The sequence below is a fragment of the Phragmites australis genome, chromosome 3 (assembly GCF_958298935.1).
Source record: "Phragmites australis chromosome 3, lpPhrAust1.1, whole genome shotgun sequence".
NCBI lineage: Eukaryota > Viridiplantae > Streptophyta > Magnoliopsida > Poales > Poaceae > Phragmites > Phragmites australis.
The window spans coordinates 7992665-8010130 of record NC_084923.1 but is presented as its reverse complement, the minus strand read 5'-3'; the positions used below and the strand labels follow the sequence as shown (position 1 = coordinate 8010130).

At 41.6% G+C, this 17466-nt stretch overlaps 1 protein-coding gene across 2 annotated transcripts; it reads right to left on the bottom strand.

Annotated features, from left to right (window-relative positions):
* Positions 1-475: 475 nt before the first annotated feature.
* Positions 476-4890, bottom strand: LOC133911923 (uncharacterized). 2 transcript variants are annotated; one of them, XM_062354403.1, is made up of 7 exons: positions 4584-4890; positions 2927-3088; positions 2773-2839; positions 2624-2689; positions 2435-2553; positions 1585-1664; positions 476-1437 (listed from the first exon to the last, which is right to left on the bottom strand). In XM_062354403.1, the coding sequence occupies exons 1-7, from the start codon at positions 4718-4720 to the stop codon at positions 701-703; spliced, it is 1368 nt and encodes a 455-aa protein (XP_062210387.1). In that variant the 5' UTR covers positions 4721-4890; the 3' UTR covers positions 476-700. The 2 variants fall into 2 exon arrangements, with proteins under 2 accessions (XP_062210387.1, XP_062210388.1); XM_062354404.1 differs by lacking the exon at positions 4584-4890 and adding an exon at positions 3271-4541.
* Between the last annotated feature and the right edge of the window lie 12576 nt (positions 4891-17466).

Sequence of the window (17466 nt, the reverse complement as noted above, 5' to 3'; positions counted from 1 at the left end):
GCTGCGACGAGTCGATCACCGCCCAAACTTGCTACCTTTGGGCCTATGTGCTTTCCTTTCCCTTACCGTTGCTCATCCAAACAAAGCAAGTAATCATCGATCACTTTCCTATTATCGTTGTGAATCCATTCCCTTTGCGTTTGTATTACCGTTCCTAGAACCAAACACCACCTAAGTTGTTTGAAACCTACCTGAATGTTCACTAGGTAGCTAAAATGTTCGCTAGGTAGCTAAGTTATGAACATTTATTCTTGACATAGTTCGCTATTTATTCTGCCAATCAGACGAAAACCACATCTGACGGTCTAATGGAAGTCTTAAGAAAGCTTCAGAACCATGACAAAACCAGAGCGGTTCGTGGCTTGCATCATGCAAAGTTATCCTACCGGGGAAAAAGAACCATCAATGTCGCATCATTTGCAAGACTAGGGGCATGAGTGAAACGCTCTACGACAAGAAAAAATGGGTGAAATGCTAAAAGAACAGACAGAAACTTATATACAAAGAGATTACGGGACAGTAACAAAACTTATATACAAAGACATTTAAGACACATGTTCGATGCTTCACGGGACGACTTAGCAGTCCGCACATATCTAGCAGTTGCAAGGTGCACAAATGAAACAAAGGTTTACAACCATTATATTGGATAATCTGTCATCCTGGTTTCAGTTAAAAGAAACTAACGGAGCTCTTGCACTCAACCATCTGAAATGTCGACAATTTCACCTCTAATTGGTGAATCCAACGGAGACGACACCGATTCACAGCCGGCTTGATTTCCAGCAACTCCATGACTACCCGGAGCATGATTTGGCAACGACCTTTCTTCAGGTCGAGAAGCTGGCGCAATTAAAAATTTGCTATTGTCCCCTGGGTCTAGTGAGCAAGAACCAGCACAACCATCTTTTGTTCCATTTACCGTATGAGAAGTTGAGCTAGCACACTTAATACTGTTGCTGGATTCTCTTGCTAGAGACATTCCAAGTATTTTTTGCTGTTTCCTTCTTTCTGTTCGCTTGTTGATCAAAGGTAATTCATCTTCATCCGACTCACTAACACAATAGTAATTCAACCATTCAATTATTACTGAGTAGGAACCGTCCCACTGGCTTAGTTTCCTTTTCTTCCGTCTGCTACACTCTTGGTTCTGTAGTACAGCTGTTCTTGGACGTTTTGGTGCTTCCTGAACAGTTTCTGCGGTCTGAAGGTCAAAGCTAACATCCTTTGACAGTTTGATTTTCTTATTAGACTTGTCTCTTGAAGAGGAATCGAATCCTGAACAGCCAATTGTATTCTCAGTACGATGATGGAACCCAGCAGAGGCATCTTCCAGTTCGTTTTTATTGTTTTTTCTGATCCTATTTGATGTATGAGTGGGGTGCCAACTTTTGCAAACAAGTTCGTCAGCCTTGCCCTCATCAAGTGCTACTTCAGCTGAAGTTATCAAGAATAGTTAGCAATTTCATTACTCTGTATGAGGTAGTATACTAGATAAAATTTATATCTGCAGACTCTGCATTGAAGAATCATCTCCAGCATTTGTCATAATTTGAGAAATGGTAGGTCTGAAGCTAAAATTACCTTTTGAACATTTTAATTCCAAACTTTCAGGTGATGATTCTTGAACTCTACGATAGCTACCCAAGCACCGTTTCTTGTGCCTGCATATCAAGACAGACATAAGCAGGCCAAACATCCAAATAGATTGATATGGATAATCTGAAATATCCAAAGCTTGAATCTGACACATGCTTATTTGGTAAGATTTTCCATCCAGATACTCATTGTGATTTAAATATTATCCAATTATAATTTACTACACTGAATTTGGATGAGGTATCACAGATGTAGTCAAATAGGGGTCTATTATAACTACTACACCTGAAACTACAATCCCTAAGCTAATACCTTCATACATAACCTGATAACACTTTATTTAGTTATATGACAAATCTCTATCACGTTGCTAACCTCTAATTAGAAAATTCAGAGTGACTGTGCCTTAACAAATTCTCATGTAGTTTACTATTGACTCAGTATAGTATTCAAATTCAACCGAATTGAGATCCTAAATGAATTCAGATGCCATACCCGTTATGCATCCAATACCTCATTCCTTCTTTTTTTGCAAGGATACATCCTGTTCCTGTTTGAATACATGACCTTAAAATGGTTTGACAACTATTCAATTTGGATTTGACTATTTATGCCCCTAAAAGTACATCAATGATTGCTTCATTGAATGTATAAATCTATGTGCCTGTAGTTGTTGTCTATAAGGCAATACAGATTGGTCCCAGCCCAAGGGAATCAAGACACTGATGAAAAGATTCACTGTTACTTACCTTTCTGTCAGCATTCAGATGCACCTTTATTTATATCGAGTAGGCAAGTAAAGGCCGAAAATTGCAGTGGAGTGTATAGCAAATACCTATGCCAGTGACACTTTGAATTTCGACACGAATCATCGGCACCTATTCTCTCAATGAAGTCATCATGAGAAGGTCCTCTCATCTTGATTGACTTAACCAAATCTCCACAGCTTTCACACTGCAAAAATTGCTGGCTGTTAATGTGAAAATATAAGTTAAAACTTACTCATCACAGTCCAGACTCTTACTTGGTAGTGATAATATTTCTTTCTGATCTCATGGAGCATAGTTATGCTGTAGCCATCAACTGGTCGCTGAATATAATTAATCATGTTAACAAGGAATTTGAATTCTGAAGTACAGACTAATTGATAGTTGATATATGAATTCAACTTACATGAGGATCAGCTACAGAGCTTGAATTGATTGTATTCATCAGTTTCTGGAATTTTGCACCATGGTCACTGCTTGATCACAATTTCGAAAATAATCAGAAAGATATTAGAAATCAGAAGTATATTAAAAAATACAAGCTTCTGTTGAACAGCAACCTATGGTTATTGTTATTGTCTTTGATGCAAATATAGGCGTGAATCATCTCATGAAGCAAAACATTCTTCACATCAGAGTTGTCATGACATTCGCACAAGGACTTGGAAAGAAGTATCATGCAGCCACCTCCTCCGGGATAATAATCACATGTGCTTACATCACTGCAGCAAGAGAATTTTTTTAAAAAAGTTTTACAACAAGCCTTCCGGTAACATCAGCTAATGAGTACTTGGAGGACATACTTAAGGGGGTGGCAAACTATATACAATTAGACCTGATTCTGTAACAAAAGTCATACTTCAGAAATCCATTTAATCATATTACGAAGTTTGTAGTTTGATACCATTAATGGGCCAGCATCATTCAGCCTTACTTAGCCTGCCTTCTGGATAAATGTTCCACATTTTATGTGGTGGCTTTAAGATGTAAGCAAAACTTTCAGCTGCAATACAAGGAACAAGGGGCAGGCCATGCAGCAACATTTCGGAAAGAAATATAGGAAGTGTTTAACATTATCAATTATAATTGCACTACCAAAATATGCAAGCAAAGGCTGTAAACGATCATGTGCAAGAGAAGGGAAAATGCCCAGTACTTGATGAGCCTATTAATAGTCTTTCGACACAAATGAATCAATTATTAGTATAATAAGTGTCGCAAGTCTGCTGTTAACTAAAAAGAAGTATGCATTCCCATATCTAAAAAGAAAATTCAATGGGCCTTCAAATATATTTCTGACAGATAAATTCCTGAATTGGCATTGGGGATATTCCTCAATTGCAAAGCTGTCACTAGACACCATAACAGGACAAAATTTTGCCATCAAAATTTCTACTTTTATCAACTTTCCAAGTGATCAAGATCCAGATTCATCTAAAATCTTTGTATTGGTGCTCAGAGCTGTCTGAACTTAACTTGCATGGCTTCAAGCAAACCCTCATGATGATACTACCACAAAAGCTAAATTCAGGTCATATTGCAGGCGTATCATAATGCATTGATATATAAACGTGGGTAATTGTTCATTTCTAGACCTTTTTATCCCTCCATATAATGTCTTTGATGGTTCATACCTTGTAAAACTGTCCAGCACCATTTACTTTGCTGAGTGGCGCTAACTGCTAAATGTATCAATGTAATATGCCCTACACCGTTTCCTTTGTATCCCCTTTTCCTCTCGTTGCAAATACAGGCATCGACGTACACCATCTGGTGACACTCCAGCAAACAGAATTCGGCAAATGAACAAGCGAATAATGGAAATCTTCAGAGGTGGCAATGGAACTCCAGCCCTTAGCCATGTGAAGGGCTTTGGGTTAATGTTGTCAACATGAAGCGTTCCCTTTGATGCGCTAAATTTAGTCTTTTTGTGAACTAATGTTGCAATTCTAATGAACAAGACGGGGATTAGACTGCTGTCTCCAGAAATGAAACTAAGATGGAAGGGCTCGCGTCTTCCAGAGGGACCAAATAAAAAATTGTATACGCTAAGGTTCTCCCCAATTGTATCACAGTGCATCAAATCTAGGTAGAAGAGATACAAAACAGACAACGTTTTGCAACCACGGAACAATCCATCGGAATGCGAGCCCCGGAAGTCGAACCGCATGCCACTCGAGAACTCAAGAATGAGGGGGGGGGGGGGGGGGCGCTCACCGATCGGGTAGTGGCTCCTCGGCCCAGGAGACGGCGCACGCGTCGAGGGAATCGCGGAAGTAGAGGGTGTTGTAGTCGCAGAAGAGCCCGGAGATGTCCGGCGCGACTCCGCTCCCATTCGGATCCGAGCCCACCATGGCCGGAGTAGGGTGCGGCTACGGGGCGTTGGCGATGAGGACGATGGACGAGGGTTTAGGCAAAGCCCGGAGTCCGGCCAGGGTTCTCGATGTGTTTTGCCATTTGACAGGGATGGTGGCGATGTTGATGAGGATCGAAATCATCTGACTTCGGAACGGGTGAAGTAAGAGCTGTTTGGCAGAGTTTAGAGGAGCTTCTCGATTAAAATTTAAATAGTTTTTTAATTTAATATTTTAATAAAAATTATAAAGTAATTATCTAAAATAAACTAAATGCTAAAAACTCAAAAAATAGCTTTAATTTACTTCTCACGCAAAATCATTCCACTATAGAGTTTACTAAAAAATTATTTTTAACCACAAAATCATTTTCCTTATCGAATTGTTTCCTTAAAAAATTTACATCAAGAAAGGTTACCAAACAGTCCACAAGTAACGTGCGAGAAGAAACTAAAATACTATAGAAATTCTACTGTAGCAACGAGGCAATAGGAATACCTCTGTGTACTTTCCCATTTTTACTGTAGCTCATGTTATTGTAGCTCACACCGTGGTGAAATTAAGTTCAGAGGATCTGATACTGTTGATGAAGTGCTTAGAGGTACTCATCTCTGTCGTGTAAAAAGTTGCTACTATGCTTAAAAAAACAAAGACAACCAAATTATTTTAGGAGGTGCTAAATCAAACTCGGCAAAAATAGATCTCATAGGACAGGATCAAGATCCAATGACCCGTGCATCGTCTTCAACCAACAGCTCTTCCTTCTCACGTGTATCATTTCACTCTCATTGCTCCCCTCCCTTGCCTCTCCTTCCGCTGGTAGCTGGCTTAAGTGCACTAAAGCTAGAGAAAAAATAAAACCTCAGTTATTAGTAATTTAATTTCACCTTTTGTGTATCGTCTAGTTCCAAACATTTGCTTCATCTAGACTCAAATATATTGATATGTGCACTCCTTCTTTAGAGCTCTAATTTCGCCCCCAAGCATCCCTCTAAATCCAAATAACACCACACAAAACCCTAACCTATCTCCCAAACCCTACACCCCACCTCAAAACCTAAACCTTGTTGCCAACGTCGAATGTAACCCTTTTTGCTTACAGTTGGTTGATTCCTAGGAGAAATGAGTTATTTTAGATACACTAGGTATGCAATACCAGATTTTTTCTCTCGAAACGACATTCAGATCTGCCAATTTTATCATAGAAGAAAAAGAGTTGGTCTAGTTTATAAGATAAACTGAGCCCGAAAACCTTATAACTGCACAATTAATTAGGGGAAATCGGTAAAGACCTCAACGGTAGGAACACCACGACCACCATAAACCAAAACAGAGCACTACCACATACCCGAACAAACACAACCGATGGGGTCTGACGTGAGTCATCGTTGCCAAACTCACCGCATTAGCAGCATAGCAGCCCTGACTTCCCACGAAAAACCTCGACATTAGCCTCTATGTCGTCATGTCTCCACCCATGACCACCATTGAAACACGCGAGATCCCCACTTCATGTCATTGTTGCCAAGCTCGTCGTCCACCTCACAACAAAGCAGCTCTGACCCCACCTCCACCGACGCAACCAAGCGTATCAATTGCCCGTCATAAACCTGAGGCATAGCTCCAAAAGGACAGAAACCTCGCCGCAACAAGCCCCTAACAAGGCTAGGTGTGTACAAACTTTGTTGTCGATCGCAACCGCGTAGCACCCAAGTCCACAGCCACCATATCATAGTGAGGGTCCTCTAAGGCGATGCCTCCAAGAAGGACACAAAGCTAATGGCACTACCATCGCCGGTCCAAAGAATAGACTGGGTTTTCACCTGGAATGGCCCTTTTGGTGGGAAGGGAAGCCACATCGACAGGCGCTTCCATGGAGGGGGACAGCGCCCAAAGGTGTCACCATTGTCGACACCAGCAAAACTGGGCTAGGCTTTCGCCCTAGGCTCCCCCATCCCACCTATTGTGAAGATAACATGCTAGTGGTCGCGCCGCCTTTGCTGTTTCCCTCGTTATCATGAGAGCGTAACGCCCCACAACCTCACACAGGCCAAATCTGGGGGGAATAGGCAGATCTAGCATGGGGGAGCTTGGGCGTCGGGGAGACGGGGGTGGTAGCACAGCCATGGAGACCAGCAACCGCATTAGCATGTAGCCAACACGCGCAAGGTGGTCGTGGGGAAGTTCAAGCTCAGGGACATTGCCTCAAGGCGCTGGATCGCAGCTAGCACGCACCCTATCGGCGAATTCCCGGCCATCTTTGTGTAGAGTCGTGCAGCGTGTCGCCTACACACTCCATGGGCATGGTCCCCACCAGATACCTAGGGCTGAGGGGTCACAATTACCGTCAAAGGCGAGCACCTCACTCACAAGCGGCACACCAGTCGCACAGCTTGGTTGAATGTCACGACCACGCACACTGCCGCCATATCCTCTTAATGCCAGATCCATGCCACGTACACGAAACAGCTACGCCCCTGGGGACCCTTGCACGTCGGTAAAGAACACGTCGTTATCCGGCCACCACTGCATGACAGCCAAAACCTACAAATCTAACCTCCAAAATAGCATATCAAGCCAAACCTCGCACTGGTCTACCGTATCTCGTCGGCATTCCACCGGAGGAGAGAGGAAAAGGAGAGTAGAGTGGAGGGAGAGAAGGGAAAGGGGAGCACCACGATAGCCGCTGCTTGGCGCTGTCACCAGTCACCCTTGCCGCCATCTCTAGCAAACGGGTGGCAGTGACGGTCGCTCTAGGACGTAGTGGGGAGGGCCTCTTTGTGGCGGCGGTGGTGTCTCCCCCGTGTCGCCTCTTGATAGATTATGCGGGGGAAGGGCAATACGAGATTTAAAGCTTAACAATCAAACTCACAAACTACAAACACTTCATTGAGGTATTGCAAACATAATCTAAATGTTTTTTTAGGGATTTTGTAAATGTCCCCTAAAAAATCACTTCAAGTCACAAATACTTTCTTATAAGAGCAATAGTTGCATCCATCACCCTATAAATCAAAGAGAACAACTTCTTTGCGCACAAGGCTACACACACCCCCGCCAAGAATGCAACACATGTGCTTTAACATGCATACTAACGAAGCACTAAGTTGTGTTTGTTTTTTTATTTTGATTATGGATTCTAGCCTAAAAGTAAAAACAAAAATAAATGGTCACAACTTAAAAGCTGAATCTCACAATCCACAAACCAAGTTATACTACAAAAATTCACAATCCAAAACCTGGTGGAAAGAAGCTTCTCCACAGAATCCAGAATATGACAATCTATAGCAGAAAACAAATAGGGCCTAGGTTTGTTTGAAAGTAATCATTTAGTTGTGTTAGAAGCCCTCAGCAGTCAGCACTTAAGTGCGCTACGAATGACCCACTTTTTCCTCACCTCAACGCTCTTTCAGCTCCGTCTCTTGCATGGTCTGACTACCACCAGTCCAATCGTCTTGTAGCTGAATGAGAGGTGCCAAACGACAGGGCCGCCAGACTCGAGGGATCATACAAACAATAGTCGGACGAGTGGGTGACGCTCAACACTGATGCTCCCTTATCGCCGTTGTTTCCCCATACAAACACGTTAAAAGTGCATCTAGGCCCCTCGTATGGGTTTTAGATAATTGATGATAAGCGATTAAGGGACTAATGATATTTAATGAATTTATGAACAAGTATTAGTCTCATAAAGTGTTAAATGACGCTAGAATCCCTCAAAAAGAAAAAGAGAAGCGGCTTGTAGATACTCAATAGATTTAAAATTATCTTTTATTTTTGAATTTGAGTATAGGCATACCGTACTATCAAGATGGATGCATTTAGATAGACTTAAAGATGTCTTAGTGTTCAAAGTATATTTTAGCCTATTTGTGAGAGACACAAAACAGCCCACGAACACGGAAAAACTCTAGTGTAATGACTGAACCTGAAAGTTTCAGCTATTCCGGAAGTTCCAGATAGTGGGAACCTCCGGACTCTCTCTGGATAGGGATCTCGGGTGAGTTTTTTTTTCTAGCCCAGAAATTTTGGATATTTCCAGAACCTCTGGATTCTGTCGCTCTGGAAGCTCCGGGTTATCTACGGTTGAAGCTCTCAGGTTGTATTAATTTCTTGAACTCGAAAGTTCCGAATATTTCTGGAACCTCCGGATTCTGTTACTTTAGCAGGGTTTTGAACATAGCTATCTCAAGGCAATCCAAAAGTTCCAGACTAATTTAGATATAACCGATTGAGCCTGAGAGCACAGTAACAGCTAGTTTCTAGGGTTAGGTATAAATACCCCCTCATCCCTTCACTCAGGGGGTGCTGACCTACCTTGAGCCAAAAGTCTTTAAAGCACATTTAGAACTCCCCCACTCTCTTTGCTTCAAATTCTTGATAGATTTTGGGAGTTTGGTGAGGGATTTGAGATTGAGTGCTAGTGAACAACATTCTCATCGTGTTTGTTGCTCTTGAAGGTTCATCCTCCTAGATGGCTAGGCGTTACCTGCTGAGTACCGAAGTTTGTGGAGTGCCACAAGAAGTTTGTGAAGGCATCTCCTCGCCTCTGCAAGGAAAGAGGATACTTGAGTAAGCTCAAGCTCGATCTTCATGGTCGTTCGGTAAGGAAAAGGGTTGAAAGAGACCTGACTCTTTGTGAGCTCCTCAACGGAGACGTAGGATCCTTGGATTCAAACTTCAAGAAACAAATCATTTGTCTCCTTGCTCACTTTCTTGTGCTCTTGTGTTCGTTCGTGTTCTAGTTGACTTTTGGGCGGTTTGTCTAATCTATGCGGTTGTGTGTTTGTTGTTGTAGGTGTCTTATAGGAAGGACTCACTACATCTTTTATAACCTATGGTAACATCTAGAATCAACTAGAAGTCCCTAGGCACTGTCCATTTTCAAATTTACTAACTGTGATCGGATTATCCGGGTTGAGCCCAGAACTTTCGGATAAAACCAGAAGTTTCATATTCTAATTAATCTACTACAAAGCTTTTAATTTTTCAGGAACACCTATTCACCCCCCCCCCCCTCTAGGCGATATCTCGATGCTTCAATTGATATCAGAGCCTAATCTGCTATAAGGTTTCACCGCTTGGAGAATTTGAAAATGTTTACATCCGGGGAGAAGAGTCAGAAAAGTTGGAAGGATGATACATTGGGTGACGGCAAGAACAAGTGAGTTGAAATTGGTTTCAATTATAATAAATTGAATGCATCTCACTCTTATATATCTGTGTCATCTGGACGTGCACCGTACTTTAACGATACACATTATGCCACTTGGAGGCACAATATGAAATTGCATCTAATCTCTCTTCATCCAAGTATTTGGAAGATTGTTTGCATAGGTTTTGTGCTGTCGGATGAAGACATAGAGCTTACTCCCAAATAAGAGCAAAATCTTTACTTCAATGCACAAGCCACAAGTGTGTTACTTGGTGCTTTGAGCCTCGAGGAATTAAATAAGGTGGATGGGCTTGAAGAGGCCAAAGAGATATAGGGCACGCTTCAAGTGGCACGTGAAGCCACCACAAATGTGAGAGAATCAAAGATAGAACTCTTAGAGGAAAAGTTAGGAAGATTCATGATGGAAGATGTTGAAAACCCTCAAGAGATGTATGACCGCATGATGGTGCTTGTGAATAAGATTCGAGAGCTTGGAAGTGATGAGTTAGATGACCACAAGGTGGTGAGAAGATTGTTGAGAGCTTTCGCACTAAGAAATCTCACCTTGGTAACACTCATTCGCCAGAGAAATGATTACAAGAGACTCACACCAAGTGATGTGATTGAAAGAATTCTTGCTCATGATCTCATGGAGGAGGAAGTCATGGATGTAAAGAATCTTGTCAAGCAAAGCTCAAGCTCCAAGATCAAAGATGTTGCATTGAAGGCAAGCATGATCAAGCAAGATGAAGGATCGAGCTCAAGTGAAGAAGAGAGCTCTGATGATGAAGAAATTATTTTTTTGTGTGAAGAAGTTCAAGAAATTCTTGAAGAAGTACGGCTATAGCGAGTATAAGAAAGACAAGTCTAAGAGAAAACAATCCAAAAGAGCTTGTTATGAGTGTGACGAGGTTGGCCACTTCATAGCTGAGTGTCCTAGTAAGAAGAAGAACAAGGACATGGAAGAGAAGAAGAGCAAGCCTCACAAGAAGGATATATTAAGACCCACAAGAACATCTACTTAGGTCAACTCACATCAGCGAGGAATGGGACTCCAACGACTCTGACTCCGATGATGAAGGAGTCGCCACCATCATCGTCCGCTCCACTCCACCGACAAGCTTACTTTTGAGTGACATGAGAGATGACGATGACACACCCACTTGTCTTATGGCAAAAGGGCGCAAGGTAAAATCGCAACCTAAACTCTTAGATAGTGATAGTGGTTGTGCAAACTTGCTATAAGGTTTAAATAAAAATATCATAACTAAAATAAAAGAACTAATATAGACAATAGAGAGTCAAATAGCATGCTGAAAGTCTAAAAACCTCTGATGGGTTCACTCATTGCCTGCAATGGGCTGGAAATTCACAAAAGAAAATGGCACAGGATTGGAAAAAGTCTATTTTGACTCCCTCAATTCTTTCTCGAGTTCGATTTTCCTCCCTGAACTGAAAAACCAAATATTGAAGCTCTCGCGACAATTAAAACTGATTATTTTTCCTCCCCGAGCAGTTTGGGCAGTGGTTTCGTCTAACGTGACACGCGTCACCTATCCTCGCTAACACATGCCACTCACTGAGGTGGCCAGTCGCGTTGATTAAAACAAGCAGAACCAAATTAAGCTGTCATTCTCGCTCCATTCCCCATCTCACCCCGAAACCCTAGCTGCTTGTGGTGAGTGGTAGGCGTCGGCAGCGATGACGTGGAGGGCGATTGAAGTAGTGGGTGGACAAAATCGGCTTGGGTAGCTCATTCTTCATGTGATTTGAAGCTACATTGTGAGGTTAGTGATGCACCTTACCGTCCCCTCGAAACGGTACATGGGCTGCTTGTCTTGGATCTGATGTGAAGCAGTGTGTTTAGATAATGGTTAGGGCATTTCAATATTAATCTATGGCTAGGGATTGGACATTTAATTGTTGAATGGTTGCTTTAGTTGGGGATTCAGTAGGTGTAGTTGGTTAGGGCTTTAAAAGTTGCCCCTTTTGAATTGTTGAAGTCTAGGGATTGGTTTATGCATTTATTTAGTAAGGCGTGATTTTGATTGTTCATTTTTATTTATAGTTTAAACATGGATGTGTCTAGCACGCTCCCAATGGGGTTTCATTTCAATGGAGAGCTCATAAACGATGGCAAAAAGCTCCATTATCATGGTGGAAGGGATGCAATGTTACATAGAGCGAGATAAGGTGAGTTTGCTTGAGATTGTTGGGCTCTTGCGAGACCACTACAATGTTCAAGATGGTGCATTGTTGCATTGGTTGTTTCTAGGTTCAAAACTTTAGAATGGGTTTCGTGTGTTGGTGGAGGATAAGATATGTCAGTTTATGTCGGGCCATATTATGGAAGGAGGTGTTGCAGAGATATATGTTGTAGAGGTAGCAGTGCAGGAGGTTTCTGATGATGAGGGCGGCCCAGGTGATGAAGATAGTGACTTCGAGGATGAGCTAGATGGCATGTCTGAGCCAGATTTAGAGGAAGGAGATGATGTTGAAGCTGAAGAGCAACCAAAAAGTCAGTGATGCTAGTGAGAAGTGAAGAGATACAAAAGGAAATTATGAAGCTTCAAGCTATAGCAAGAAGGAAAAGGAAGTTGTGAAATCTAGTAGCCAAGCAGAAGAGAATGAAGTAGAAAGCAAGGATGCAGATGACAAGAACTCAAACTCAAACAATGATTTCATGCCAGGAGATAAATGCTCTTAAGATGCTGATGAAGAGGCAGTAGAGATATTGAAGAAATTCAAAGAATTTAAGAAGAAGTTGAATAACGGTCAATATGCCAGATTAGATGATGTGATTCTAGATGCCTCAAGGGGTAAGCCAACCCAACATGTTGACAAGTCAACCCAACATGTTGACATTGAAAAAGATGGGAATGAAACCCCATATGCTGATAGTGATGATGAAGAGTCAGTAAAAGAGATGAGTAGTGATGGGGACATAAGCACAAGAACTAGTAAGTATCCAAGGTACAAGAAAGGATGGTGTTCAAAAATTTGAATTAGGGATGAAGTTCAGTGGCAAGAAGCAATTCAAGAAAGTTGTAATCAATTATGCTTTGGCAGAGAGGAAAGTGATAAATTTTATCAAGGATGATCCAAATAAGGTGAAGGCAAAGTGTGACTGGCAGACTTGTCCTTAGGTGTGTCTACTATCAACCAACTCAAGGACTGACAGTTGGCAAATTTCAACCTTTATCAATTTCCATACTTGTCCATAATTGCCCCCCCCCCCCATAAGAGATAACAAGCTGGTTACTGCCTCGAGGATAGCAACAAAGTATGGAAAGTTCATAATAGCAAACTCTCAATGGAGTATACCACATATGAAGAGAATTGTATAAGAAGAAATGCTTGCTGATTTGTCCATCTCCAAGTTGAAGAGAACCAAATCCATTGTGATGAAAAAAAGCAATGGATGCAACTAAAGGCTAATACAGAGGTTGTATGACTACCAGCTTGAGCTTCTGAGGAGTAACACTGGGAGCACTATCATTGTGAATAAGGAACCAGATGTGGATCCACCTATTTTCCAAAGAATGTACATCTATCTAGATGCTTGCAAGAAAGGTTTGATTGCTGGATACAGAAAAGTAGTAGATCTTGATGAGTGTTTGTTTAAAGGAGCAACCGATGGGGAGTTGTTGTGTTCTTTGGGAATGAATGCTAATAATCAAATGTACCCAATTGCATGGGTAGTTGTGGATAAGGAGACACTTGATTCATGAGATTGGTTATATGACCTCTTATTCAGGGACATAAATGTTAGTGATGGAAGAGATTGAGTGTTCATATCAGACCAACAAAAGGTTAGGTTCACATAAGCACTTTAACTTGTACCTTTTATTAAGTATGAATCCACCTCAACCATCTTTTAACACTAGTTGGGCTTGTTTGCATGGTCTTTTAGCAGTTGTTCAGAAATGAGCTCTTAAAGATGAGCACAGGAACTGTGCTAGGCACATATATGTCAACTGGAAAAGGTATTTCAGGAACAAGGAATATCAAAAGAAGTTATAGAAGTGTGCTAAGGCCCCGTGCATTATATTGTTCAACTTGGCTACAGCAAAGTTGGCCCAAGATACACGTGATGGAGCTCAAGCCATTTTGAACACTCATCCTCAGCAGTGGAGCAGTGCTTGGTTTAGGTTAGGATCTAATTGTGACTCAGAAGATAATAACTTATGTGAATCATTTAACAAGTGGATTATAGAGGCTATGTTCTTCCCTATCATTATTATGCTTGAGACCATTAGAAGGAAAGTGATGGTGAGGATAAAAAAACAAAGGTCTAAGTTATATAGATGGATAACAACAATTTTTCCAAATATATTGAAGAAGTTGAATGCTTATATCACTGAATCAGGTTTTTGTCATGCCATTTGTAATGGGGTTGAACAGTATGAAGTTAAACACCATTACAATAGGTTCGCAGTCAACTTAGATAAGAAAGAGTGTTCTTGTAGATATTGACAACTATCAAGGTTCTCATGCCCTTATGCAATCTCATGCATTTTTTGCAAGATCAATACACTAGATGATTATATTATCAAGTGCTATTCAGTGGAAGAGTTTAGACAGACTTATAGTCATTGCCTACTCCTAGTTGAGAACATGAACAACTGACCAATCTCTGATAGAGAGCCACTTAAGGCTCTTGAATATATAAGGATGCCTAGCAGGTCTAAGGCAGAGAGCAGAAGGGAGCCTAATGAGCCACCAAAAGCCACCAAAATGTCCAGAGTTGGTACAATCATTAAATGCAGGAAGTGCAAATGTATTGGTCATAATAGATCTACATATGATAAGAGGAATGGGGGAGGACCATCTGCTACACTTGGTACTCAGTCTGTCGCAACTCCAAATGCCATGGTAGTGTTGTCAAACACACGACAAAACTCCACAAACACAAGAAAAAGGAAGGCATCTACACCTGTAGAACATCATGTACAACTATCGAACATATTTGGGACTTCAAAACAAAAGGCATTTTTCCTTGTTTACTTCATTTGTATCTAGAACTTGTCATGATAATGTGGTAAACTTACCTTTTTTTGTAGGCACCAATGAAGTGACAGAAGATGACAAAGTGCCAATGCAAGAGTGGAAACAAGCCCTGGTGGTTCAGCTACTATGGATTTGCATTCTCGTGTGCCTTTGTCTCAAGCTTCTTCAAGTGTCTCAATCAAGACCAATGCTGGGACAGCTATTGCTCAAGTTTCAGCATATGAACTTGCTAGGATCAAGACAGCACCAAAAAAAGCTAAGCATGGACCATTACTCCTCCTTCCTCCGTGGGAGTTTGCTAAATTGTGATGTCACTGATGGAAGGAAACCTATCTTATCAACTTAATGTTAGGATATGATGTAATGCCAGACTATTTGGGCCACTTATGTGTGGTATCGTGAACTGAGATTTATTGTATGTGTGTGGTATTGTGAACTTCGATGTACTGTCATACTATTTGGCCAACTATCTGTGATGTAATACCAAACCTTTGGCTTATTTGTTATATTATAAAACTACTTCTAGTGCACAATGGTTCAGTTATGCTTCACATTGATACATTTATTTCAATATTTCTCTTATGTAACACAAACATACAGTTTCTTCAAAATGAAAAAGGCAACTAAAACATATGCTTAATGGTTCAATCCTCATAGCATAACAGTCATTATAGTGGCATAGATATGATAAGCAAACATTCATTCCACTTTTGATAGACATCCATACATTTTTAATTCCAAAACAACCTGATTGCTACAATAAGGACACATGCCACAAACACAACAATACGCATAGGTCTCTCCTTCTCTAACCTATTGACCCTGGACCTCAGTACATCATTTTCTGCTTCCTTCTCATAGGCCATCTTCTTCAGTGATGCCAACTCTTTCCTGAATGAAATAATCTCCCTTCTCTGCTCTTCTAGTTTCAAAGCTCTATTCGCAACTGCAAATGCTAATTATTCCTTCTCCCTCTTTAGCGGCATCACGCAAATCAACAAGCAATTGCCTCAGAGACTTGGTCATCCCCCCTTCATACCAAGCAAAGAAATTGCAGCCACCCACCTGCGATTGCAACTCCCATCTTTTAATCTTCAAACCAAGTTCTAGGAAATGAACCAATAAGAAAAGGAATGCACTCACTCGAGCACGAAGGCATTTCAAGTACCGCAGGCCGGGGTTGTTGTCACTCCACGAGATCCACCTCGTCACCTTTGCATTGCAGAAGCACATTACGGGTGAGTGATAGTCCAATGGACCCTCCCTGTTCGAGATGGGAGAAGAAGAGGTTCCGCCCTCGAAGCTCTACCAGAAAGAAGCCAACAAACTATTGCTCCTCGAACTCGCCATGCTCTCAATCGCTCTCTAGCTACCTGAGCCGATTTCATCCACCCGCCACCTCAATCGCCTCTGCGTCGTTGATGCCATCGCCTACCACTCGCCGCAAGCAGCTAGGGTTTCGGGGTGAGATATGGAATGGAGCGAGAATGACAGCTCGATTTGGTTCGGCGTGTTTTAATCGACATGGCTGGCCACCTCAGCGACCGGCATGTGCCAGCAAGGATAGTTACCGCGCGCCACGTTAGACGAAACCACTGCCCACCGCTCGGGGAGGAAATAACAACCGGTTCCAATTGTTGTGAGAGCTTCAATATCTGTTTTTCTGATTCAGAAAGGAAAATCGAACTCGAGCAAGAGTTGAGAGAGCCAAAATAGACTTAGAAGGATCAGCATCGATTTTTGGACCGAGGTAGTGATTGCTGGATGAATTATGATTCATGAACAGAATAATCAAGGCCTCCGCAATGCATTTTTTAAAGCCCTGCTGAATCAATTAAGAAGCAAGCAAGCTTTACAGAGTTGTATTACATAGGAAACAAAAGAAACTCAATCTCAATCGGCATATCATTGGGGAAACTATTCTATCACCGAGCTGCCACACGCCTGTCTTCTCGTGGCGATCTCCTCGTTGATGCGGCCGAAAACTTGATAACAGGCTGTGCGAGCGTCCCTCGAAGATCCTCGTGTTGCGTTTATCTTCATCTTTTGAGGCGAGCCTTTCTTTGTTTGAGGTATGCTAAACAGTGTCACGAACTAACAAGTGCATAAGCTCTGCACTAAAAACTTCCCAATTCCCAAGCTCGCGGTACTGAAAAAATTCATTGGTAGGATCAAAGTCTTCCCGTTGCGTGGCTTCTGTTCTTGATGCTGGGTAGATTTTATGTAGATTTATCCAAATAATAGCATGAGTAGTACACATGTACTTGCTACGCGACTAGATGATCTATGGCCAAAATACAAAATTAGACAACATACGCGACCGTATTTACCAAAATAGACAACATATTATCGTATTTATAATTTTAGCATTCGTATTCGGCACCTCGTTTACCAAAAATTGACTTTTGGTACACTGTACATTGAAAATACCATATTCAACATACGATATACCGAATATGGCACTGTAGCATCGTATTCAGCACAACATATGCTAAAAATGGGCTAAAGTGACATTTTCTGCACAAAGGCCTGTCATAAACAGTAACACGCATGAACAGTAATAATAGTGCATTTGAATTCC